Source organism: Archocentrus centrarchus, chromosome 2, assembly GCF_007364275.1.
Source record: "Archocentrus centrarchus isolate MPI-CPG fArcCen1 chromosome 2, fArcCen1, whole genome shotgun sequence".
Classification (NCBI taxonomy): domain Eukaryota; kingdom Metazoa; phylum Chordata; class Actinopteri; order Cichliformes; family Cichlidae; genus Archocentrus; species Archocentrus centrarchus.
This window is the reverse complement of record NC_044347.1, coordinates 2,390,981-2,416,612: the sequence shown is the minus strand read 5'-3', so window position 1 is coordinate 2,416,612 and position 25,632 is coordinate 2,390,981. Positions and strand designations below refer to the sequence as shown.

At 46.7% G+C, this 25,632-nt stretch overlaps 1 protein-coding gene across 1 annotated transcript in view; it reads right to left on the bottom strand.

The window, feature by feature from the left end:
• Nucleotides 1-25,632, bottom strand: part of LOC115791185 (NACHT, LRR and PYD domains-containing protein 12-like) — a 68,855-nt gene that overhangs the window by 31,135 nt on the left and 12,088 nt on the right. Inside the window, exons 4-6 of the mRNA XM_030745318.1 lie at nt 13,046-13,124; nt 12,687-12,885; nt 9,923-11,729 (exon numbers count right to left, since the gene is read on the bottom strand). Of these exons, the coding sequence (XP_030601178.1) occupies nt 9,923-11,729; nt 12,687-12,885; nt 13,046-13,124 (2,085 nt within the window). The remainder of the gene's footprint in view (nt 1-9,922; nt 11,730-12,686; nt 12,886-13,045; nt 13,125-25,632) is intronic.

Genomic DNA, 25,632 nt, shown 5'->3' with positions numbered 1-25,632 from the left:
CCACTTTTTTGGGCCAGTTTCAGAAAGCAGGCTAAGTCTTGTGAGTTTCACCTCCTCCAACCTCTGGTTTAAAAGTTCTGACAACAAACTCTAAACCTTCTAAAAGTAATCTCTGGCTCATGAGGAGAAATTTATATTTTTTTGAACCTGATTCTTGAAATATGACAATTAAAAACACAAACATCCACAGCAAGACAACAGGATGTTTGTTTGGTAGATATTATGCTCATTGAGTCACTGGATTTAGCCTTTCAAACACTAACCATGTAAAAAAGTGTCACTCTGTATGTGAGGGAAATGAGCTGAAATGCTAGCTTCAGTGGAAAACTAATAATGTCAGGAAATACCTAAGGTAAAGCAGGAACTACAATGTAATTCTGTGGGAATTGGAAAGTTGGAGGAACAAGCACCTTTGTTACAGGTTAAGTTATGAAAAGGACTTTTTCTATGCTCAAAGCAATTATGGCAGCCACAACATAATACGACTACCATGCAGGTAAACTGAGTTATGGTTACTTTCTTCAAGATGGCACCTGTATGGCCGCCTCGGTACTGTGCTCTCTAGTACTATGCCGATTTTTGCTTATTATCTGTAATTACGGATATTCAAACCCAAAAACCTATTCAAGAGATGAACTGATTAATATCAGGCAGTCAATCCCGGTCAGTTTTTCTCCAGTTTTCATAAACCCAGAAAGTTTGTTGGAGATCTTTGTTGGAGGTGCAGCGGCCTTTTACGGGACATGGAAACAATGAAGATGAGGTAAATGTGCTGGAGCGCTTGTAAAGCTGCGACAGCGGGGATTCCGAACAGCGCTTCCATCCATTCACCTGGCGAATCTCCGCTCTTTACCCAACAAAATGGAGGAACTACGTCCACTCAACAGGATAAATAGGGACGTTGCATGTTCTGCTGTTCTCTGTTTTACTGAAACCTGGCTCAGCGAATCCATCCCGGACAGCGGACTACAATTGTCGGGTTTCAATCTACACCGCACGGATCGCATGGCGGAGCTTTCAGGAAAAACTAAAGGCAGCGGAATATGCTTCTATATAAATGAAGGTTGGTGTGTAGATGTCACTATTCTGAACAAATACTGCAGTCCAAACTTGGAATCACTTTTCATAAACTGTAAACCTTTTCATTCACCGCGGTCGGTGTTTACATCCCACCTCAGGCAAACAAGTCATTCACCACAGACTCTAGCGCATCAAACAACAGGTCTGGAACAGAAACACCCGGACTCATTTTTTTTATGATACTTGGTGATTTTAACAGAGCAAAATTAAACCATGAATCGCCAAAATATAAACAAGATATTAATATTCCTACCAGGGAAAATAATACTTTGGATCACTGCTATACAGTACTTAAAAACTCATATCGCTCTGTTCCCCAGGCAGCCTTGGGACATTCTGATAACTGCCTGGTACATCTTATTCCAACATACAGGCAAAAGCTAAAATCTGCAAAGCCTGTTGTCAAAACTGTGAAGAAATGGAGCAGGGAGGCACAGCAAGAACTGCAAGACTGCACCGATGGGAGTGTCTTTGAAGCTGCTACTGAAAATCTGGATGAACGGACTGACACTGTGACATCCTACATCAGTTTTTGTGAAGATGTGTGTGCCAACCAAGACCTTTCGCACATACACTGTGTGCAGAATTATTAGGCAAGTTGTATTTGATAGGTGTCTTTTTATTATTGAACAACTATGTTCTCAATCAACCCAAAAGACTCGTAAATCTCAAAGCTTAATATTTTTGGAAGTTGGAGTGGGGTTTTTAAGATTTGGCTATCCTAGGAGGATATCTGTTTGTGCAGGTTACTATTACTGTGCAGAATTATTAGGCAACTGAATAAAAACTAAATATATACCCATCTCACTTGTTTATTTTCACCAGGTAAACCAATATAACAGAAAAATTAGAAATAAACATTTCAGACACTCAAAAACAAAACCAAAAACAAATCAGTGACCAATATATCCACCTTTCTTTACGATGACACTCAAAAGCCTTCCATCCATAGATTCTGTCAGTTGCTTGATCTGTTTGCAATCAACATTGCGTGCACCCACCTCACAGACACTGTTCAGAGAGCTGTACTGTTTTTGCTCCCTGTAGAGCTCACATTTTATGAGGGACCACAGGTTCTCTATGGGGTTCAGATCAGGTGAACAAGGGGGCCATGTCATTATTTTTTCTTCTTTTAGACCTTTACTGGCCAGCCACGCTGTGGAGTATTTGGATGCATGTGATGGAGCATTGTCCTGCATGAAAATCATGTTTTTCTTGAACGATACTGACTTCTTCCTGTACCACTGCTTGAAGTAGGTGTCTTCCAGGAACTGGCAGTAGGTCTGAGAGTTGAGCTTCACTCCATCCTCAACCTGAAAAGGCCCCACAAGTTCATCTTTGATGATAGCAGCCCATACCAGTACCCCACCTCCACCTTGCTGGCGTCTGAGTCGGAGTGGAGCTCTCTGCCCTTTAGTGATCCAGCCTCGGGTCCATCCATCTGGCCCATCAAGAGTCACTCTCATTTCATCAGTCCATAAAACCTTAGAAAAATCAGTCTTAAGATACTTCTTGGCCCAGTCTTGACGTTTTATCTTACGTTTCTTGTTCAAAGGTGGTCGTTTTTCAGCCTTCCTTACCTTGGCCATGTCCCTGAGTATTGCACACCTTGTGCTTTTTGATACTCCAGTAACGTTGCAGCTCTGAAATATGGCCAAACTGGTAGCTAATGGCATCTTGGCAGCTTCACACTTGATTTTCCTCCATTTATGGGCAGTTATTTTGCGCCTTTTTTTTCCCAACACGCTTCTTGCGACCCTGTTGGCTATTTGCCATGAAACGCTTGATTGTTCGGTGATCACGCTTCAAAAGTTTGGCAATTTCAAGACTGCTGCATCCCTCTGCAAGACATCTCACAATTTTTGACTTTTCAGAATCCGTCAAATCTCTCTTCTGACCCATTTTGCCACAGGGAAGGAAGCTGCCTAATAATTTAGCACACCTTATATAGGGTGTTGATGTCATTAGACCACACCCCTCCTCATTACAGAGATGCACATCACCTGATTTACTTAATTGGTAGTTGGCTTTCAAGCCTATACAGCTTGGAGGAGGACAACATGTATAAAAAGGATGATGTGGTCAAAATACTAATTTGCCTAATAATTCTGCACACAGTGTACAGTAACAATAAACTATGGCTCACCGCCAAGTTAAAACAGCTTCGTCAGGATAAGGAGGATGCCTACAGAAGTGGGGACAGAGACCTGTACAAGCAGGCCAGAACACACTGACAAAAGAGATCAGACGGGCGAAGAGAATGTACACAGAGAAACTAAAAAACAGGTTTGCAGCCAATGACCTGTCATCGGTGTGGAAAGGCCTTAAACACATCACAAACTACAAGGGACCACCTCCCCCTACTGAAGCAAACAAAGACCTGGCTGGCGATCTCAACACCTACAACTGTAGGTTTGAGAGAGACAAGTCTACATCTCCCACCCACTCCAGCCAGACAACAACTGCCATCTTCACACCCTTACTCTCTCGCTGATCAAGCTATTATCAGTCAATCTGCTGGAATGACAATACATGAAGAGGAGGTGAGACAGCTCTTCAAAGCCTCTTTCCCACCAACAGGGTTCCATAGCCGGTGCCTTTATTTGAACCGTTAGGCGGGTTTTCCACTGTGGAAGCACTCAGTGCTCGGCCAAAAAACGGGTCCAACTCCGGTCCCGCAAGCTAGCTGGTCTCGAACCAAGAACGTGTGATGAAAGCGGCAGAAGGGCGTGACTCTGCCATCTCAACATCAAGTTTTCTACAATATTACATGTGTATTACATGAGAAATGCAAAGCGATTTTCACGGCTGTGAATTAGGTTGGGCTCTAAGGCTGAACTTGCTGCTTTGTATCAGTTCATATCACAGATAAAAGGACACAAAGTGCGTACTTGTCGTCTTGCTCTAATTGCTGTCTGTGTTTCCCTCTGTGCTGCACACAGATGCTGCAGTAGTTTGGTTTGGACCCTAAAACATATTTGCAGCACAGAAAGGGGAGCGTGTTCTCCCACATTTGTGTGCTTTGGCTTGTGTGGCCAGACAAGGACCCGCCCACACTCATACGTAAAGGAGCAGTTCACAGAAACGCGGTGGAAACACGGGCCCATTCTTAAGTCTCCCCCTCCTTCCTCAAAACCTGTGCTGAGCAGTTAGCTCTGGTCTTCACGCAGATCTTCAATAAATCCTTAGAACTGCATGAAGTCCCCTCCTGCTTCAAAAAATCCACCATCATTCCAGTACCCAAGAAACCCTCCATCACAGGACTAAATGAATACAGGCCTGTCACACTGACGTCTGTGGTAATGAAGTCCTTTGAACGTCTGGTGTTGGCTCACCTGAAGAATGTCACGGGACACAGGCTGGACCCCCTGCAGTTTGCCTACCAAGCCAACAGTTCAGTGGATGAGCCTGTTAACATGGGACTGCACTACATCCTACAACACCTTGACAGCCTGGGAACATATGCTAGGATCCTGTTTGTTGACTTCACCTCTGCGTTTACCACCATGAAACCTGATATCCTCTCCTCCAAACTCTCTCAGCTCACTGTACCTCCTGCCATCTGTCAGTGGATCACCAGCTTCCTGACAGACAGAACACAGCAAGTGAGGCTGGGGGAAATCACTCCCGAATAGAATAGAATAGAATGCCTTTATTGTCATTATACAGGATGTACAATGAGATTCAGATACACTATCAATCAGCACTGGAGCTCCACAAGGATGTGTCCTGTCCCCACTGCTCTTCTCCCTCTATGCCAACAACTGCACATCGACAGACCAGACTGTTAAACTCCTTAAGTTTGCAGACAACACAAGTCATTGGACTCATACATGACGGTGACGAGTCTGCATATCGGCGGGAGGTTGAATGGTTGGTGCTTTTGTGCAGTCAGAACAATCTGGAGCTAAACACACTTAAGACTGTGGAGATGACAGTGGACTTCAGGAGACACCAATCATCAATGATTCCCTTCACTATAACTAACAGCACTGTGATGACTGTGAAGACCTTCAAGTTTCTGGGAACCACCATCTCTCAGGACCTGAAATGGGAGCTCAACATCAGCTCCATCCTCAAAAAGGCCCAACAGAGGATGTATTTTCTGTGCCAACTGAGGAATTATGGTTTGCTACAGGAGCTGTTCATTGAACCTGTCTTGTGCTCTTCTATCGCAATCTGGTTCGGAGCAACAACAAAAAAAGACAGGAACAGACTGCAGAGAACTACTAGTACTGCTGAGAAAATCATTGGTGTTTCTCTGCCTAACCTTCAGGACTTCTGCACTTTCAGAACCAGGAAACGTGCAAAGAAAATCATCACAGACTCCTCACACCCTGGACACAGTTTATTTCAGCTCCTTCCCTCAGGCAGGAGATACAGATCTCTGTACACAAAGACCACCAGACACTCAAACAGTTTCTTTCCCCATGTCATCACACTCATACACACTCACACTACACTTTAATTAAATTTATTATTTATTAGATTTTGTATATTGTATAGTTTCTTAAATTACATTGCACCTTCCGTTCCTAGATTTGTATTTGTATATAGTATAACATTTATGCTGAATTATATGACACTTTATAGTACTAGGAAGACACCATCAACCGGAACCAAATTCCTTGCATGTGTAAACATGCTTGGCCAAAATAAATCTGATTCTGATTAAGTTATAGTCATTAGGAATGAAGAACAATACTGGACTTTGAGGTTAGATATTTGAGTAAACAATCTGAGGCTAGTAAACCTGTCAGAAGACCTATGTTCTCATTTTGGTAAATTGAATCTAGAAGGTGCTGGGTGTTGACAGATGAATTACACTGGAACCTGGCAACAGGAACCTATAAGCAACATAAGAAACACAATTTGGTTCCTCAGCAGCCGCAGAGCGAGCCAGGTTATACAATATGGAGTCACTGTACCAGCGAAACTGATTGTAACATACACAAAATGATTTCAATTTTTGAACTGACCAGTGCACTGAAATAGGAATTTTTGAAGATCAAAAAATAAATCTCCTCCGTGAATCGCCACCTTATCGTGGTGGAGGGGTTTGTGTGCCCCAGTGATCCCAGGTGCTATGTTGTCCGGGGGCTTGTCCCCCTGGTAGGGTCTCCCATGGCAAACTGGTCCTGGGTGAGGGTCCAGACAAAGAGCGGTTCAGAAGACCCCTATGTTTGCAACAACGAGGGAACAGTTTACCCTGCCCGGGATAGGGTTACCGGGGCCCCACCCTGGAGCCAGGCCTGGGGAGGGAGCTCGAGGGAGAGCGTCTGGTGGCCGGGCATTAGCCCGTGGTGCTCGGCCGGGCGCAGCCCGAAGAGGTTACATGGGCCCGGCCTCCTGTAGGCCCACCACCCGCAGGAGGCGTCGTAGGGGTCGAGTGCAGTGGGTGTCGGGCGGTGGCCAAGGGCGGAGGCCCTGGCGGACCGATCCCCGGCTATCAAAACTGGCTATTGGGACATGGAATGTCACCTCTCTGGTGGGGAAGGAGCCTGAGCTAGTGCGTGAGGTTGAGAGATACCAGCTAGATATAGTTGGGCTCACCTCAACGCATGGCCTGGGCTCTGGAACCAGTCTCCTGGAGAAGGGCTGGACTCTGTTCCAGTCTGGAGTTGCCCTCGGTGAGAGGCGGTGAGCTGGGGTGGGTATTCTTGTATACCCCCGGCTTGCTGCCTGTACGTCGGAGTTTACACCGGTGGACAAGAGGGTAGTTTCCCTGCGCCTTCGAGCTGGGGAACGGGTCCTGACTGTTGTTTGCACTTATGCGCCGAATGACAGTTCAGAGTACTCACCATTTTTGGAGTCGCTGGGTGGGGTGCTCAAGGGTGCTCCATCTGGTGACTCCATCACGTTGCTGGGAGACTTCAATGCTCACGTGGGCAATGACAGTGAGACCTGGAGGGGCATGATTGGGAGGAACGGCCTGCCCGGTCTAAACCTGAATGGTGTTTTGTTATTTGACTTCTATGCAAACCACAGTTTGTCAATAACGAACACCATGTTCGAACATAAGGATGTCCATAAGTGCACATGGCACCAGGACACCCTAGGTCACAGGTTGATGATCGATTTTGTAATCGTATCATCAGATCTGCGGCCGTATGTTGTGGACACTTGGGTGAAGAGAGGAGCTGAGCTGTCAACTGATCACCACCTGGTGGTGAGTTGGATCAGGTGGTGGGGGAAGATGCTGGACAGACCTGGCACACCTAAACGTATTGTGAGGGTGTGCTGGGAACACCTGGCAGAAGCCCCAGTCCGGGAGATCTTCAACTCCCACCTCTGGCAGAACTTCGACAGCATTCCAAGGGAGGCTGTGGACATTGAGTCTGAATGGACCATGTTCCGCACCTCCATTGTTGAGGCTGCTGCTCAGAGCTGTGGCTGCAAGGTGGTTGGTGCCTGTCGTGGTGGTAACCCCCGAACCAGATGGTGGTCACCGGAGGTGAAGGGAGCCATCAAGCTGAAGAAAGAGTCCTATTGTGCTTGGTTAGCCTGTGGGACTCTGGAGGCAGCTGACAGGTATTGGCAGGCTGAGCAGAATGCAGCTTGGGCAGTGGCCGAGGCAAAAACTCAGGTGTGGGAGGAGTTCGGTGAGGCTATGGAAAAAGACTTTCGGACGGCATCGAAGCGATTCTGGCAACCCGTCAGGCGACTCAGGAGGGGAAAGCAGGGCTCCACTCACACGGTTTATAGTGCGGGGGGGGTGCTGCTGACTTCAACTGAGGCTATAGTCGGACGGTGGAAGGAATACTTCGAGGACCTCCTGAATCCCACTGACACGCCTTCTGTAGTGGAAGCAGAGTCTGGGGACGAGGGAGATGACTTGACCATCACTGGGGGTGAGGTCACTGAGGTAGTTAAACAACTCCTTGGTGGCAGGGCCCCTGGGGTGGACGAGATTCGCCCTGAGTTCCTGAAGGCTCTGGATGTTGTAGGGCTGTCTTGGTTGACACGCCTCTGCAACATCGCGTGGAGATCTGGGGCAGTGCCAATGGATTGGCAGACCGGGGTGGTGGTCCCCATCTTTAAGAAGGGAGACCGGAGGGAGTGCTCCAACTTTCGGGGGATCACACTCCTCAGCCTCCCCGGTAAGGTCTATGCCAGGGTGCTGGAAAGGAGGGTCCGTCCGTTAGTCGACCCTCGGATCCAGGAGGAACAATGCGGTTTTCGACCTGGTCGCGTAACGCTGGACCAGCTCTTTATCCTCTCAAGGATATTCGAGTGTGCGTGGGAGTTTGCCCAACCAGTCTACATGTGCTTTGTGGACTTGGAGAAGGCATTCGACCGCGTCCCTCGGGGTGTCCTTTGGGAGGTCCTGCGGGAGTATGGGGTGTCTGGCCCGTTGTTGCGGGCCATTCAGTCTTTGTACAACCGCAGTGAGAGCTTGGTCCGTATAGCCGGTAATAAGTCGGATTCGTTTCCTGTGGGTGTTGGACTCCATCAGGGCTGCCCTTTGTCACCGATTCTGTTCATAATTTTTATGGACAGAATTTCTAGGCGTAGCCAGGTGGTAGAAGGCTTCTTTCTCGGTGGCCTCAGAGTCTCATCTCTGCTTTTTGCGGATGATGCAGTTCTGTTGGCTTCATCAGGGGGTGGCCTCCAGCTCGCAGTGGAACAGTTCGCAGCCGAGTGTGAAGCGGCCGGTATGAGAATCAGCACCTCTAAGTCTGAGGCCATGGTCCTCAGCCGGAAAAAGGTGGAGTGCTCTCTCCGGCTCAGGAACGAGTTCTTACCCCATGTGGAGGAGTTCAAGTATCTCGGGGTCTTGTTCACGAGTGACGGGAGAAGGGAACGGGAGATCGACAGACGGATCGGGGCTGCCTCTGCAGTGATGCGGACGCTGCACCGGTCTGTCGTGGTGAAGAGAGAGCTTAGTGTAAAAGCGAAGCTCTCGATTTACTGGTCGATCTACGTTCCTACCCTCACCTATGGCCACGAGCTTTGGGTAGTGACCGAAAGAATAAGATCGCGAATACAAGCGGCAGAAATGAGTTTCCTTCGAAGGGTGGCTGGCCTCTCCCTTAGAGATAGGGTGAGGAGTGCAGCCATCCGGGAGGGGCTCAGAGTAGAGCCGCTGCTCCTCCACATCGAAAGGAGCCAGTTGAGGTGGCTCGGGCAGCTGATTAGGATGCCGCCTGGCCGCCTCTTAGGTGAGGTGTTCCGGGCATGTCCCACCGGGAAGAGGCCCTGTGGTAGACCCAGGACACGCTGGAGGGATTATATCTCTCGGCTGGCCTGGGAACGCCTTGGGGTCCCTCCGGATGAGCTGGAGGAGGTGGCTGGGGAGAGGGAAGCCTGGGCTTCTTTGCTTAGGCTCCTGCCCCCGCGACCCGGCCCCAGATAAGCGGAAGAGAATGGATGGATGGATGGAAAAAAGAAATGAAAGAGAGCTGAAAAGAGAACAGTGCAGCAACAAAACACTGAATAATTCCATATACTGTTGGTATAAACAAAAACTGTTAGATTTTTATTCTGACTTTTTCTTTTGTATTGTTTTTGTATTTTCTTTGGAGGATTATCACCTATGCGTCCACCATAGGCTAAATATGGATGGTACTATGGTAATTTGATACAGGTTACAAAGACTGACACTTTTTGATGCTTTGAGACATTAAAGGTTTAATATATTTCATTGTGAGTGCTGATGATAATTTCATTCAAAAGTTCTAGTTTTTTTTTTTTTGAAGACGTCATGAAGAGGTCAGCATGCATTAAACGTTTTTTTCTTTTCCTTTTTTGGAGGGGGGTGGGGGGCAACCCTGCTGTTTTTTTGTTTTTTTTAATGTAATCAACATTTCAAAAATAAAGGGATGAGCACATATTTACTCACAGAGATTTGTTGGAGGCTTTGACCACTGGCAGCAGCCTCAGCAGAGCCTCCTCTGAAGCAGAGTATTTCTTCAGGTCAAACACATCCAGATCTTCTTCTGATGACAGTAAGATGAAGACCAGAGCTGACCACTGAGCAGGAGACAGTTTATCTGTGGAGAGACTTCCTGATCTCAGGGACTGTTGGATCTCCTCCACTAGAGAACCATCATTCAGTTCATTCAGACAGTGGAACAGATTGATGCTTTTCTCTGTAGATAGATTCTCATTAATCACCCTCTTGATGTACTGGGCTGTCTCTCGATTGGTCTGTGAGTTACTTCCTGTCTGTGTTAGCAGGCCTTGTAGGAGTCTCTGATTGGTCTGCAGTGAAAGACCCAGGAGGAAGCGGAGGAACAAGTCCAGGTGTCCATTTGGACTCTGTAAGGCCTTGTTCACAGCACTCTGGTAGAAGGATTTCTCTGCAGATTCTCCTGTTTCAGACTTCTGGGAGGTTGATTTTTGTTCTTCCAGCAGATTGACTCCAGAGTTGATGAAGGTCAGATGGACATGAAGAGCAGCCAGAAACTCCTGAACACTCAGATGGATGAAGCAGAACACCTTGTCCTGGTACAGCCCTCTCTCCTCTTTAAAGATCTGTGTGAACACTCCTGAGTACACTGAGGCTGCTCTGATATCGATGCCACACTCTGTCAGGTCTGATTCATAGAAGATCAGGTTTCCTTTCTGCAGCTGATCAAAAGCCAGTTTTCCCAGAGACTCAATCATCTTCCTGCTCTCTGGACTCCAGTGTGGATCTGTCTCAGCTCCTCCATCATACTTGACCTTCTTCACTTTGGCCTGAACCACCAGGAAGTGGATGTACATCTCAGTCAGGGTCTTGGGCGGCTCTCCTCCCTCTCTGGTTTTCAGCACATCCTCCAGAACTGTAGCAGTGATCCAGCAGAAGACTGGGATGTGGCACATGATGTGGAGGCTTCGTGATGTCTTGATGTGGGAGATGATCCTGCTGGCCTGCTTCTTATCTCTGAATCTCTTCCTGAAGTACTCCTCCTTCTGTGGGTCTGTGAACCCTCTGATCTCTGTCACCATGCTAACACACTGAGGAGGGATCTGATTGGCTGCTGCAGGTCGTGTGGTTATCCAGAGGTGAGCAGAGGGAAGTAGGGTCCCCCTGATGAGGTTTGTCAGCAGCACATCCACTGAGGTGGACTTTCTAGGGTCAGTCAGGATTGTAGTTTTGTGGAAGTCCAGAGGAAGTCGACACTCATCCAGACCATCAAAGATGAACACAACCTGGAAGTCTTCAAAGCTGCAGATTCCTGCTTCTTTGGTTTCAGTGAAGAAGTGATGAACAAGTTCCACCAAGCTGAACTTTTCCTCTTTCAGCACATTCAGCTCTCTGAAAGTCAATGGAAACATGAACTGGATGTCCTGGTTGGCTTTGTCTTCAGCCCAGTCGAGGGTGTATTTCTGTGTTAAGACTGTTTTCCCAATGCCAGCCACTCCCTTTGTCAGCACTGTTCTGATTGGTTTATCTCTTCCAGGTGAGCCTTTAAAGATATCTTCTTGTCCGATTGTTTCTTCTAGGCTGTCCAGTTTCCTGGATGCTGTTTCAATCTGTCTGACCTCATGTTCATCATTGACCTCTGCAGCCCCTCCTTCTGTGATGTAGAGCTCTGTGTAGATCTGATTCAGGAGGGTTGGGTTTCCTGTTTTAGCGATGCCCTCAAACACACACTGGAACTTGTTCTTCAGATTAGATTTAAGTTGAGTCTGGCCCCACTGGAAGTTTTTAATAGGAGCTCCTACAAAACAATAGACAAAAAATATCAATCAAGAATTTATCAGCTTGAAGGAGGAGTCCTATCTGGCTTGGTTAGCCTGGCAGGTACTAGCAGGCCAAGCAGAACACGAATTAGGTGGTGGCTTAAATAAAACCTTGGGTGCGGGAGACGTTTGGTGAGGCCATGGAAAAAGACTTTCATAGAGCCTCAAAGCAAGTTAGGAAAACCTTTCAGGTGACTCAGGAGAGGAAAGCAGTGCTTTACTCACATGATCTATAGTATGGATGGAGCGCTGCTGACTTCAACTGAGGCTATACTCAGGCGGTGGAAAGAGTACGTAGTGGAAGCAGAGTCTGGGGATGAGGGGGATGACTCACCCATTTGGAGTGAGAGATTGGCAGACAGATTGGGGCAGTGATGCGGATGCTGCACCGTTCTGTTGTGGTGAAGAGGGAGCTGAGCGTAAGAGTGAATTTGTTGATTTACCGGTCGATCTACATCCCTACCCTCACCTATGTTTATGAGTTTTGGTTAGTGACATAAAGAATGAGATCGTGAATACAAATGGCAGAAATAGAGAGAGAGTGCAGCTATACAGGAGGAGCTCTAAGTAGAGCTGCTGCTCCTCTACATCAAAAGTAGCCAGTTGAGGTGATTTGGGCATCTGACTAAGATGCCTCCTGGGTGTCTCTTGCATAAAGTGTTCCAGGCATGTCCAGGAAAAGGGCCCTGGGCAAACCCAGGACACACTGGAGAGATTATCTCTCTCGGCTGGCCTGGGAACACCTTGGGGTCCCCCTGGATGGGCCAGTGGAGGTGGCTGGGTAGAGGGAAGTCTGGGCTTGTCTGCCTAAACTGCTGACCCCCCATAAATGGAAAAAATGGATAGATGGATGAAGAATTTATCAAGTGCACATATTTTGAATCCATGTCGGTCCAGTCATCCATCAACTTCAATCTTTAGAGAAATCCTCTTACTGCTCTGCAGACGCTCTGCCAGCTCCTCCTGCTTCATTCCCCTCAGGAAGTCCAGTGTGATCTTCACAAATGCCTCTCTGCTGCTCCTCTTCTGCTCTTCATCCTCCCTTTCTAAGCATTCTGAGTAATCTGGACTCAGAAGCTTATGGATCTTCTTCAGTTCGTTCTTCACAAAAGTGATGATGTTGTCCTCCAGCAGCTGGAACAGAATACTTTATGAATGACCCAATCAGACTGAAATCATGGAGCCAAACATCAGATCATGGCTGGACACACTGACAATCCACTGGTCTACAAAGAGCAGCATGGAGATGACTGAACAGAATAGATGTAAAAGTAGTTGTTGGACATGTACAGACCTTAAATATGGAGTCCAGGTGTGTTTGATGCTGCTGGGCAGACTGACCACTGGGACCCTCTGAGCTCTCCTGGACCACTCTGTTAAGGAATTGTTAGATAAATTCAGAAACTTATCAAAAACCAGAGGCCACATGATCAATCTCCAGTAAAGATCATTTAATTCTCTTGCAAGAAAATTAAAGGAGCGTGTACGTCAGTACAAGTTCAGTTTGTCCTCTGCTCTGAGCCACTTGAGTATATGAACAGGAAAGCACATAAAGTAAGTAACAGAAACACTGATGTCTTTCAATTCTCCACCTCTCTAAAAGGTCTCTGAGTCAAATGGAAAGTTGCTTTTGCACCTTGCTATAGCTCTAATTAAACACATGACATTAGCATAACGTATAGATATTAGACTCGGATGGGTTGAAGGAAGTTTACCAGACATATGAATCTTCGTACTTCTGTCTTTACACTTCTCGTTACAAAGAAACACATTCTGTACAAAAGGTCAAAAGTTTATAGAAAAACCCTGAAAAGATGCAAAAGGAAAGCCATTAAGGAGTAACCATTCTGATTGGTCCACAAGATACTAGATTGATGATGGAGACAATTCCCAGTTGGCTACCACTGAGATGCACCCAGCATCTGCTCTCCAAAGGAGGGACTGGCTGCCATATTAAGATGGTAGAATCTGGAGAATGTGGACTCACACACTGTAAAACCCGATGAGTTAGCTCAACTCAAATTATTTGAGGAAATTGACTGCCTTGAATCATTTAAGTTCATTAACTCAAACATTTAAAGCGTGAAAAAATTAGTCTTTATGAGTAAAGGTAAATCAGTGTTAAAGCAGCTTGGATGAATAGCTAAACATATTGTGATTTGATTAAAAGGAAACATAACACGACTGCCTTTTTTTTGGGGGGGGGGGGGGGGGGGGGGGGGGGGGTTGACATTTTATTTGACAGACAGCGGTGAAGAGAGACAAGGAAGACACTCAGGTCGGGATGCGAACCTGTGCTGCCGGCACCGCTACGAGGCCTACGTGGTCGCCTGCTCTTCATTTGAGCCACCCTGGTGCACGAGTGCCTCTTTTTTAAAATCTAATTTCACATTTTCACCAAACCTTTAAACACTGGGGGGTTTACCCCGGGGTTACAGTTAAAATACTGAATTTTCTGTGAATCAATTTATTTAACAGTTACTATTTAATTCATTATTCTTTTCGGTTTGACCAACATCAAATGTTTACACTTTGCGGGATCATTAACAATTAAAAACTGAAATAGAAACAACTGAAAGATGAAAGATAAAGTGGTGTTTACATTTTTTGTAATGATATAAGGTAAACTCAATCGGAATCGGAACGATGATCCGAATGCTCTGATGTACCAAACATATTTGCTTTTACAAGAATAGCTCTTTAAGTATTCAACAGGCTACTCTTGTTAATGTTTGTATTTTCATTTTATTTTATTTATTTATGCCAGGCCTGACAGGCAGAAAAGAAGGGGTAAGAAAAGAGAAAGAGAAGAAAAAAAGAAAAACAAAAAAAAGCAAAGCGGAGAAAAAAATAATTGAAGAACGATGTACATACATACATACATACATACATGCACACATCCATATATCTGTACACATGCATATACATATACACACACATACATAAAATCTTGCTGTTGCTTCCAATAATGTGCCTCTGTCATAGAATGTACTCACTAATGAGGGCAAGAAACTGCAATCTACACTCCCCGTGATCCAGAGGCAAACAGGGAAGGACCCAGGGGACCCGGTCTATCCACAGCCCACTTGGAGCTCAGAAGACAGGAGGCCACACATCTCGATGGCAACCGTGTGCACACCCCAAAAGGGGAAGGAGGGAGACCCCAGATGGAGCCCCCACGGTCAAAGGGCAAGAGTCTAGCGAGCCGGAGGCAATGAGCAGCCAACCCCCTGCAGGCCGGCACCCCCCCCCCGCACGAGCTGAGAATGAGGCCCCGCGTCCCAGGTGCCCGCCAGCCGCCCAACCCCCAGTAGAGCGCCCCCCATGCCAAAGAGGCCAGAGTCACGCCCAGGCCACAACCGCCAAGTGAGCGGGACAAGAGCCATGCCAAGACATCCGGCCATGAACCCTGGGACCCACGGGTACCCACACCCCAGGTGCAGCAGTGCTGATCAGTGGGGAGCAGCGGGAAATGGTAGGGAGCGATAGGGAGGGGTAACTCCCACCCTCCGCAACCATGTCCCACAGGTGCCAAGGTTCAGCAAGCCACAGACCCAGGCCCTGCTGTCCCCACACACACACACACACACACACACACACACACACACACACACACACACACACAGATCATATACTTATACTCACACATATGATCGTCACACATTCATGCGCACACACACAGAACTCACATGGACACCAAGTGTGGGCGAGCAGGTACCAGCACAGAGCCAGTGGCACCCCAGGAAAGCAGCCAACCTGGCCACAAACCACTAGCCAGTCCCTACCCCATGCAGGGTGCATGAAACTGGGGTGTGGAAAGACCCGCCCACTCCCTCCTCCCACTCAACGTGTTTGGAGTGATGTGTTGGGTGTATGTGAGTGTATGTAGTGTGAAGAATGTGCATGACTTTGTGAAAGCTACAGTGCTATTAGAATTGGAGGGACAGATGTAATATGAGCACTGAGCAACAGCACCCATCCACACCACCCCCCAAGGCCCTCAATGTCTAAGATGTAAATAAAATTGAGGAGCAGGCAGCAGTGAACAAATAAGTGGGGCCACCTTAGCAGCTTCACACACTAACCACTGTGTGACACACCTGCCCCACAAGGCCCTATGTGTACTATGACATGTTGTGAGCTGTAAGATGTAATTAAAAAGGGGGAGTGGAACATCATGCAACATAGCAAGCAGAGCTGAAAAGTGGCCCTACTCACTGCAGCACTAGCTCCCCCTCACCCAAGACCTTACGTGTGTGATGTAATGTTTGACTGAGTGGGTGGAGGAGAAGGGTCAGGATACATATGACAGAGAGGTAGAGAACTACCCCTGGAAGAAGAAAGCCAGCAAATTACTGGCTCACTAAACACCGCAGTTCCCTACACCCAACCACAGTACAGGGAAGCTCCAAGGCCTGAAGTGGCCACATCCCCAGGGCACCATCGTGCCCAAGACCGGCACCACCGCCTGCACCACAGACAATCACGACACAAAAAAAAAAAAAAAAAAAAACACACCCCTACACACATACAAAAGACAGCAAATATCTTCAACAAACTACAACAAACATCACACCCACACATATACACACACAGTGGTCCAGAGTCCGAGAAAAACCGGCCCCCTGTGGGAACTATTGCTCCCACACCTGAACGCCCCACCCCCCACAGGGTGCGCGGGCATCCTTTATTGTTTTTTAGTAGAGGAATATGATTTAACCGTACCAGGTCCGACAGCCTGGTGGAAAAATTTATACCTAAATATCTAATGTTGCCTGACTGTAGTGAGGTATTGGTGGTGTTCTGAAACTTACAATTCACAGGTAAAACTGTTGATTTACTCCAAGTGATGGAGTAGTCTGATATAGATGAGAACTTATCTATAAGTGTGATTGTCTTCAGAAGAGAGGTTTGTGAGTTCCCAAGGAAAAGTAATACATCACCAGCATAAAGGCTTATCTTATGGTCTGTGTTTTCTGTTTGAATTCCTTTAATATCTACATTTTGTCAGATTGTTGCTGCTAGTGGTTCAATGAAAATAATAAAAAGTGAAGGAGAAAGTGGGCAGCCCTGCCTGGTGCCCCTCTGCAAACTGAAGCTTTGGGAAATAAGATAATTTGTCCTAACACATGCATTTGGAGAGCTGTATAGTGTTCTGATCCAGTTTATGAACGATGAACCAAATCCAAATTTGTGTAGAACTGCTAAAAGAAATTTCCAGTTTACCTGGTTGAATGCTTTCTCTGCATCTGAAGATACAATTGTGGTTTCTATTTTGTTAATGGAACAGTAATCTGTTATATTTATTAGTCGGCGTGTATTATTGGCTGAGTGCCGACCCTTGATAAAACCTGTTTGGTCTGGATGTTTAATAGATGGAGTGATTTTTTTCTAACCTTCTGGCAAGGACTTTGCAAATTATTTTAAGGTCTACATTAATCAGAGAGATTGGCCTGTAGCTAGATGGGAGTGTGGGGTCTTTGCCTGGTTTAAGGAGCAGGCTAATGTTAGCAGAGTTCATGTTTGGAGATAGTGTTTGATCATTCTGAATCTGAGTTACCATTCTGAAAAAAATGGGTGCTAGCTCAGACCAAAATTCTTTATAAAACTCTGCTGGAAAACCATCTGGGCCTGAGGCTTTATTATTTGGGAGATGCTGTACTGCTTCATAAAATTCAGATGGTGAGAAAGGTGAATCAAGAGCCGCAGCCTGTTCATCATTTAATTTAGGTAGATTTATGCCATTGAGATAATCTTCAATTTCAGCATCAGATGGATTAATCTGTGATGAGTATAATATGTACAAGTACATGTATATACAATAGGCTTGATAAAAGTCTTTAAAAGAGTTATTTGTTGTGGGTCATGAGTAATGTTACCAGTCGAGTCTTTAATAGAAGGAATAGCTGTTCTTTCTTTATTTAATTTTAACTGGTTAGCCAGGAATTTTCCAGATTTATTTCCATGCTCGAAGTTTTCCAAACGCAGCCTCTGCAACATAAATTGTGTCCTTTTAACAATTAGTTTATTTAACTCCAGTTTTAGTTTCCTCAGGTTGTTAATTATATGTTCTTGTGGTGAAGCAGCATAGGCAGTTTCTAAAGATTTATTTTTCTGTTCTAATTCTAACACAAGTGTGTTTTCTTTATTTTTTTTTATGCGAGCAGTAAGATATTATTTTGCCCCGCATTACTGCTTTTCCTGCTTCCCAAAGAACACATGGTGATATTCCTGGCAGATCATTATTTTCTAGATATATAGCCCACTCCTTTTTGAAATAATTAATGAAATCTTGTTCTTTAAGTAATGGTGTATTAAATCTCCAGTTCCTGATTGATGGTGTGACTTTTTTCTGTGTCAGAGACATAGACACCGGTGCATGGTCACTGATAGTGATAGGATGAATCTGAGTGTCTGTGATATCCATCATCATGGAGCTGCTAACTAAAAAGTAATCTAAGCGGGAGTGAGACTTGTGTACTGGTGAGAAAAAACTATAATCTCTCAGAGTGGGGTGATGTGAACGCCAAGCATCACAAAGTACTGTTTAAGAATGTCTGCAGACTGCCAGTTCCTCTGACTCACTGCTGTACTGAGCCTGTCAATATCTGGATTAAGTACCAGGTTGAAGTCTCCTCCTATTATAAGTGTGGTGTCAGAGTGATCCAAGAGTGAAGTGAAGAAAGCATGAAAGAAGGAGGGGTCATCAACATTTGGTCCATATATGCTAGCGATACATAAATCTGTATTCTGAATAGATAAATTAAGTATTATAAATCTACCTTCTGGGTCTGATGTCCTGTGACGTGTGACGTGGGATGATACGTAAGATGGCGCCGGTGTGTGTGGCTGCTCGTCTGTCATTCTCATGTTTGTTTATGTTTATATTGTTTTTAACCTGTCATTTATGGAACTGAGTCTCTGCTGGTGTATGATCGCCGAACACTACTGGACCTCCAACCTTCGGTCCAGGACATGGTGATATTTGGTGTTGGTGGACAGCAATCCTTGCCCCCGTTTCTGTCGGAGATTCCGAGTCATCTGTGGCGGGTTCCTGCGCTGCCTTCCCGGCGGAGACGTCATCGTCGTCGCGGAAGAAGAAGCGGCCGGCTGGTGAAGCTGAAATTTTACCTGACGCACTCTTCTGCTTCTACCCGATCGGTGCATGGATCGTTTCTAGGATCTCGTGTGCCTCGGCGTTTCCTGGATCCCGTTGATGCCTGTTTGGTGCCCATTGTCGGCTTTGAAGCCCTTCGGCCCCGCCGCCCATGCCCTCTCCGGCTCAACATGCGCCGACAATGTCTCCGAAACCTGAGACCGCTGTGCCGGGTTTCCCGACTTGTTGGAGCCCATGCTCCAGTTCCTGTCAGGATTGGCCTGGTAAATGCCAGGTCGCTGGCGAATAAAACTTTTATTCTTCGGGACTTTTTTAGTTCCCGTAACCTGGATCTTCTGTTTGTGACTGAGACGTGGCTGAGTGTTGGCGAGTCCAGTGCTCTGTCTGAGCTTTTACCAGAGGATTGTTGTTATTTTAACTCACCGCGGGCTTCAGGGAGAGGCGGAGGCACAGCGACTGTTTACAAACAGGACTACAAATGTAAGCAGTGCTTTCTACAGTCGTCATTCTCCAGCTTTGAGTTTACCTCGTTTGAGATGAGGCACATTAACCCGGTTTTCTGCGCTGTGGTTTACCGGCCCCCCAAATACAACAAAAATTTCATAAATGACTTCTCTGATTTTCTAGCAGGGATTATACCTAATTATGAATATGTTCTTATTGTTGGAGATTTTAATATACATGTGTGTTGTCCTGATAAGCCACTGGTAAAGGACTTTTTAAGCCTTCTTGACTCTTTTAACCTGGTACAGGCCGTACCCGGCCCTACACATGAGCACGGACACACACTGGACCTGGTTCTTTCCTGCGGTCTGCCTGTGACTAACCTGGAAATCTGTGACTCTGTATTCTCGGATCATCTGCCTGTGTTATTCACTGCTAGTTTGACACGTACTGCAGTTAAAACTCGCGCTCCTGTTCGGCGCTGTCGGGTTATTAACCCGTCCACTGCCGCTCAGTTTTCTACTGCTTTTTTTCACCTCTGTGGTTCGTTTGACTTTCTCTCCTCTGATACAGAAGAGCTTATTTCTTGGTTCTACTCTTCCTGTCAAACCATCCTGGACTCGGTGGCTCCATTAAAAACCAGGCAGCCAAAGACTAAACCTGAGCCGTGGTTTAATGACAGAACTCGTGCTGTGAGGAGGGAATGTCGCCGAGCTGAACGAAAGTGGAAAAAAGATAAACTGCAGGTGACTCTTCAAATTTTAAAAGACTGCTGGCGTCACTACCAGAGCACGGTTAAAGAGGCAAAAAGGGAATACTTTGCAAAAATTATTTCCTCCAACAGCCATAACCCACGGGTTTTGTTTAACACTATTAACTCTGTGCTTAATGCTCCCCAGAATGCCTGTTTGGAAGCTTCTCCTGATACGTGCAATAATTTTCTGCGTTTTTTTATTGAAAAGGTTGCTAGTACCAGGGCTCTTATCACAGCTCCTGGTTCTGACCCCTCTGTTTCAGTCCCTTGCTCTGCTGTTTTCACTCAGTTTGAGTCTGTGACTCTCTCACTTTTAGAGGATGTGGTCGGCCATATTAAGCCATCAGGTTCCCCCCATGATCCTGTCCCTCCACGATTTTTTAAAGAAATTTTATCTAGTATAGGGCAGCCTGTTCTTACCATTATAAATAGCAGTCTGTCCTCAGGTGTGGTCCCTGCTATTTTTAAACATGCAGTAGTCCAGCCACTGCTTAAGAAACCTGGTCTTGATCCTGCTGTGCTGGCTAATTATCGGCCTATTTCCAAGCTGCCTTTTCTTTCTAAGGTTTTAGAAAAAATTGTGTACTGTCAGCTGAAACAGTTTTTAGATGAGAATAGCACCCTGGAGGTTTTTCAGTCAGGTTTTAAAACCCTTCATAGCACAGAATCTGCTTTATTAAGGGTTTTTAACGACATCCTTCTTGCATGTGATTCTGGGAACCATGTTGTTCTGGTTTTACTTGACCTAACTGCTGCCTTTGATACAGTAGATCACAGCATTTTAATATCTCGTTTACACCACTTAGTAGGCATTGGTGGCACTGTTCTTAAATGGTTCAGTTCTTACCTGGCAGAGAGAACTTTTTCTGTGAGCATTCTTGATGCTGAATCATCTGCTGCTTCTCTGCCATGTGGTGTACCGCAGGGCTCAATTCTGGGCCCACTGCTTTTCTCACTGTATTTACTGCCTCTGGGTTCTATCCTCAGAAAACATGGAATCTCATTTCATTGTTATGCTGACGATTGTCAAATTTATTTGCCCTTGAAGAAGAAGGATATCCATTCCATAAAACATCTCCTGGCATGTCTAGGTGATATTAAAGCTTGGTTGGCCTTGAACTTTTTAAATTTTAATGAAAAGAAAACAGAGGTAATGGTGTTTGGACCCAGTGGCTCCTGTGAGTCCTCCTCTGTTGACCTGGGACCCTTGGAGGTATATTTTAAACCCATTATTACTGATCTTGGTTTTAAGGTGGACAGTGATTTTAAATTGGACAGCCAAATCAGAGCTGTGGTTAAGTCCAGTTTTTATCATTTGAAGCAATTGGTATCAGTAAAAGCATTTCTATCTAGGCAGCATTTTGAAACAGTGATCCATGCTTTTATTTTATCTCGACTGGATTACTGTAATTCACTTTATTTTGGAGTCAGTCAGTCGCTACTCTCACGTCTGCAGCTGGTTCAAAATGCTGCTGCACGACTTTTGATGGGAACTCAAAAGAGAGAGCACATGACCTCTGTCCTGGCCTCACTTCACTGGTTGCCTGTACATTTTAGGATTCATTTTAAGATTCTTATGTTTGTTTTTAAATCTTTGCACAATCTTGCCCCGCCTTACCTCTCTGAGCTTCTTCACCCCTACATACCTTGCCGGTCTCTCAGGTCAGCAGACCAGCTGCTCTTGGAGGTACCAAGATCAAGAAGGAAGCGGAGAGGGGACAGGGCTTTCTCTGTTGTTGGTCCTAAGTTATGGAATGACTTGCCTTTGCAGGTTAGAGCGGCCCCTTCACTGTCCACTTTTAAAGTTCGTCTTAAAACCCATCTTTTTTCCTTGGCTTTTAACTCCAGCGGGATCTAGTTTTAAACTGTTTCTTTTTTTTTTTTTTTTTTTTTTTTTAACCTGAAAGAGTTATTAAATTGTTATTTATTTGTGTTTTAATGTACAGCACTTTGTGTCAGCTGTGGTTGTTTTAAAGTGCTTTATAAATAAAGATGGTATGGTATGGTCTGATGTAGTATTTCTAATAGTGAAATTTATCTTATTGTTAATCAATATAGCTACACCTCTTTGTCTGGAGTTGTAGCAGGCTGAGTATGTGTGAGGGAACTGTGGAGAGGAGAGAGTGCGCAGATGTTCTGGACACGTGTCTCCTGTAGAAACACAACATCAGCCTGTAAATCATTTAACTGATTAATAATTTTCATTCTCTTTTCCCTAAAACCAACTCCGCGTACATTCCATGAGACAAACCTGAGTGTGCTCATGTTTGAATTAACTGGGGAGGTGTTGTGTTTTCACTAAAGATGTGTGTGTTGTGTGTGCGCGCGCTCTCGCATGTATCCTGTTTGACCTTGTCTGTGTGCGCGTCCTGCATGACTGTGCGTACTGCATGACTGTGTATCCTGTATGACGGTGTGTGTGCTGTATATCCGTGTGGCAAACATGCTGGGTGCAGAAAGAGAAGAGAAAAGGAGTGTAAAGTGAGAAAGAAATGAAACGGTGCAAACACCAACGAACCGCTCCAAAGTGACAAACAAGCACAAAAAAACTCAACCTCTTTTTTTTTTTTTTTTTTTTAAAGCCTGTCATGTCTGGTAGATCTTGCAAGCAGAACTGTGATCTGAATGCGTTGTTGTGCCAAACATATTTGCTATTTCAAGATGAGCTCTATAGGTTCTCAATAGGCTCTTCTTGTTGATGTTTTAACCCTTTATTTTATTTATCTGAGTTATTTTTCCACATACTATGTAACAGCCAGAGCTGATAGGCTGAAGAAGAGGAAAATAAAGAGAAGAAAAAGGGAGAGAGAAAGGGAGCAAAAAAAAAAAAGGGGAAAGAGCACAAGTCTATTAATCAGATACTTCATCACTTTAACATATAAAAAAATACTATCAATACTTGCAAAAATAAATTTGTGTGTGAAAAACAAAACTAACAAAGCATGTTACGCACACCAACAATTTTGTTGAGTTGTGATTGAGTGGGCGTTTGTGTCTGTGTCATGTTTGTGTCTGTGTCATGGAACGTACTTACCAATGAGGGCAAAACGCTGCAGCTCCACCCATCAGAAGCCAGAGGCAGGTACGGAAAGCCCCCGGAACCCCAGGCCACCCGCAGCCCACCACGAGCCAGGAAGACCCCCGGCCACTCAGTCCAAAGACAACCGCACACCCACCCCAGCAGACGGGAGAGGGTGGTCTCAGACGGAGCCCCCCCAGTCGAGGAGCGAGGGCTCCAGGGAACCCAAGGCGATGAGAAGCCAGCCCCCCCCCAGCGGCCAGCCCCCTGCACTGGCCGGCGGCAGGGCTCCCGGGCCCACGGCACCCAAGGACCGCCCGACCCTCCACAGAGCCCCCCCCCACGCCGAAGAAGCCAACGCAGCCCCGCACCGCACCCCCAAGGGGGGCAGGCCAGCACCCACGCCAGAACACCCAGCCCCACCCAGGAACCCCGAGGTACCCCCATCCCAGGGGGGTAGGGGGGAGGAGGCAACCAGCAAGGAGCGGCCAGGAGGCAAGGCACAAGGCCCAGACCCAGGTCCAGCCATACATACAAACACACCCAGACACCCGTGTACACATTTATACACAGATACTCATACATGCCCATACATACTTACCCACACACAGATATGCCATACATACACATTCACTCACCCACCCATACTCACGGAGACGGTGACAAATACACAAAGACACACATTCATCCATAGCTACCCCCCCTCTGAAGGCGGGGCAAGTGGAAACCCCCCCAGGGCCAACAGCGACCCCAGGACGCCACCAGCCCAGTCCCCAAGGAACCGCCCGACCCCTACCCCGGGCGAGACGCAAGAAATCGGGGTGTAAGATGACCCATCCACCCCTCCTCCTCCCCAACTTGTAGGTCTATGTGTTAATGTTTGTGAGTGAATGAGGTGTATAGGGTGCAGTTAAAATTGAGGGGACAGTTATGCCACAAGCGCCAACTGTTGGTCGTCAGTGCCTGCCCACACTGCCCCCCCAAAACCCTCCATGTCTAAAGTGCAAATAAAATTTGGAGACAGACAGTGACGAGGATCCGAGTGGGGCCACCTCAGCGGCCCATCTCATCAACCTCTGAGTAACATGCCTGCCCCAAAGGTCCTATGTGTATCAGGTTGTAAGTGTGTATGTGTTGTGAGTTATAATGACTAAAGTGCAATTAAAACGGAGAGGCAAGTGGTGGTGCAGCTCTCCACGTGGCCTCTCCATCCTACATCTGTGAGTGATGTGTATTCTGTGTGTGTGTGTGTTTGTGTATGGGGAGGGGGAGGGGGGGGGGCATATGACCAGGAAGAATCCTGGAAGAAGAGAGCCAGCTGTCCGCTGGCTCAATAGGCACCCCGACCTCCCACACCCCAGCACAGGGCAGGGGGAGGTGAGCCCGGGGCCGCGGTGACAGCATCCCGGAGCACTGCAGCACCCGAGGTTGGCGCCCTCGCCCCCACCGCAGAGGGCGGCCCGCTCCTCCTAGATGCCCATTCACTCAACAATAGACACAAACAGGCGACAGGACATACTGGCCTGGGCATGGAAATGCAGTGCCCAGTCCCCCCCAACCACCCCACCGCGGCCCCATCCCCCACCCCACCCCCCTGCAATGCAGGCACCCCAGGGCCCCAAAAGCGTAGACCGGACATCCCGACGTCAGGCCAACCCACCCCACCCGGCGGCGCGGCCGGGACAGCAGAGGCCCCCCCCGCGCCAGGGGGGGCCCCAGACCCCCGCCCCCAAGCCATACAGGGAAGACCAGCCCACCGACCGAGGGCCGGCACCACCCCCCCAAGCACCCCGCCCACACCCCAGGACCGAAGGCAGCACCATCCAAGCCCCCACCACCATCAACCAGGACAGGCACACAGACATCACCAGAAGGTCGCCCCAGGACCCCAGCCTCAGGAGGCTACCAGCTACCCAGGCCCCCGGAGTCCCCCCCCACCCCCCCACAAAGCACATCAGGAGCAGAGCCCGCAGCCCACCACCCCCACTAAGTAATGGAGCTGAGCAGTGGGAACCAAAGAGAGTCAAATTCCTCCAATTTGTTTTTAGAAGAAGCAGACATTCTCTCTAAACTAACATGATCTACTAATAAATTTCTGTACTGAGTAATACATAGTTTATTTTTTGTCTTCCAGTTCATGAGGATCATCTTCTTAGCGATGCACAAGGCAGTAAGAACTATGTGTGATATATTTAACTCCATAATTAATTCACTGACATCACCTAAGATGCATAGTCTGGGGGAAGTTGGGATATGACAGCTAAACCATGTGGATAGATCTTCACAAATCCTCTGCCAAAATCTCTGAACTGGTACACAAGACCACAGAGCGTGTAGATGATTATCCTCTGAATTGCTTGTACAGTGGGTGCATATGTTTGAGTGTGTAAGGCCCATTTGGAACATCCTTTGTCCAGTGTAGTATGTTCTATGGAGAATCTTATATTGTACAAGTTGTATTTGGGGTCTTTTAGTCATTTTGAAGATATTTAAACATATTTCTGTCCATAAATTTTGATCCAGGTTGACAGAAAGATCACGCTCCCA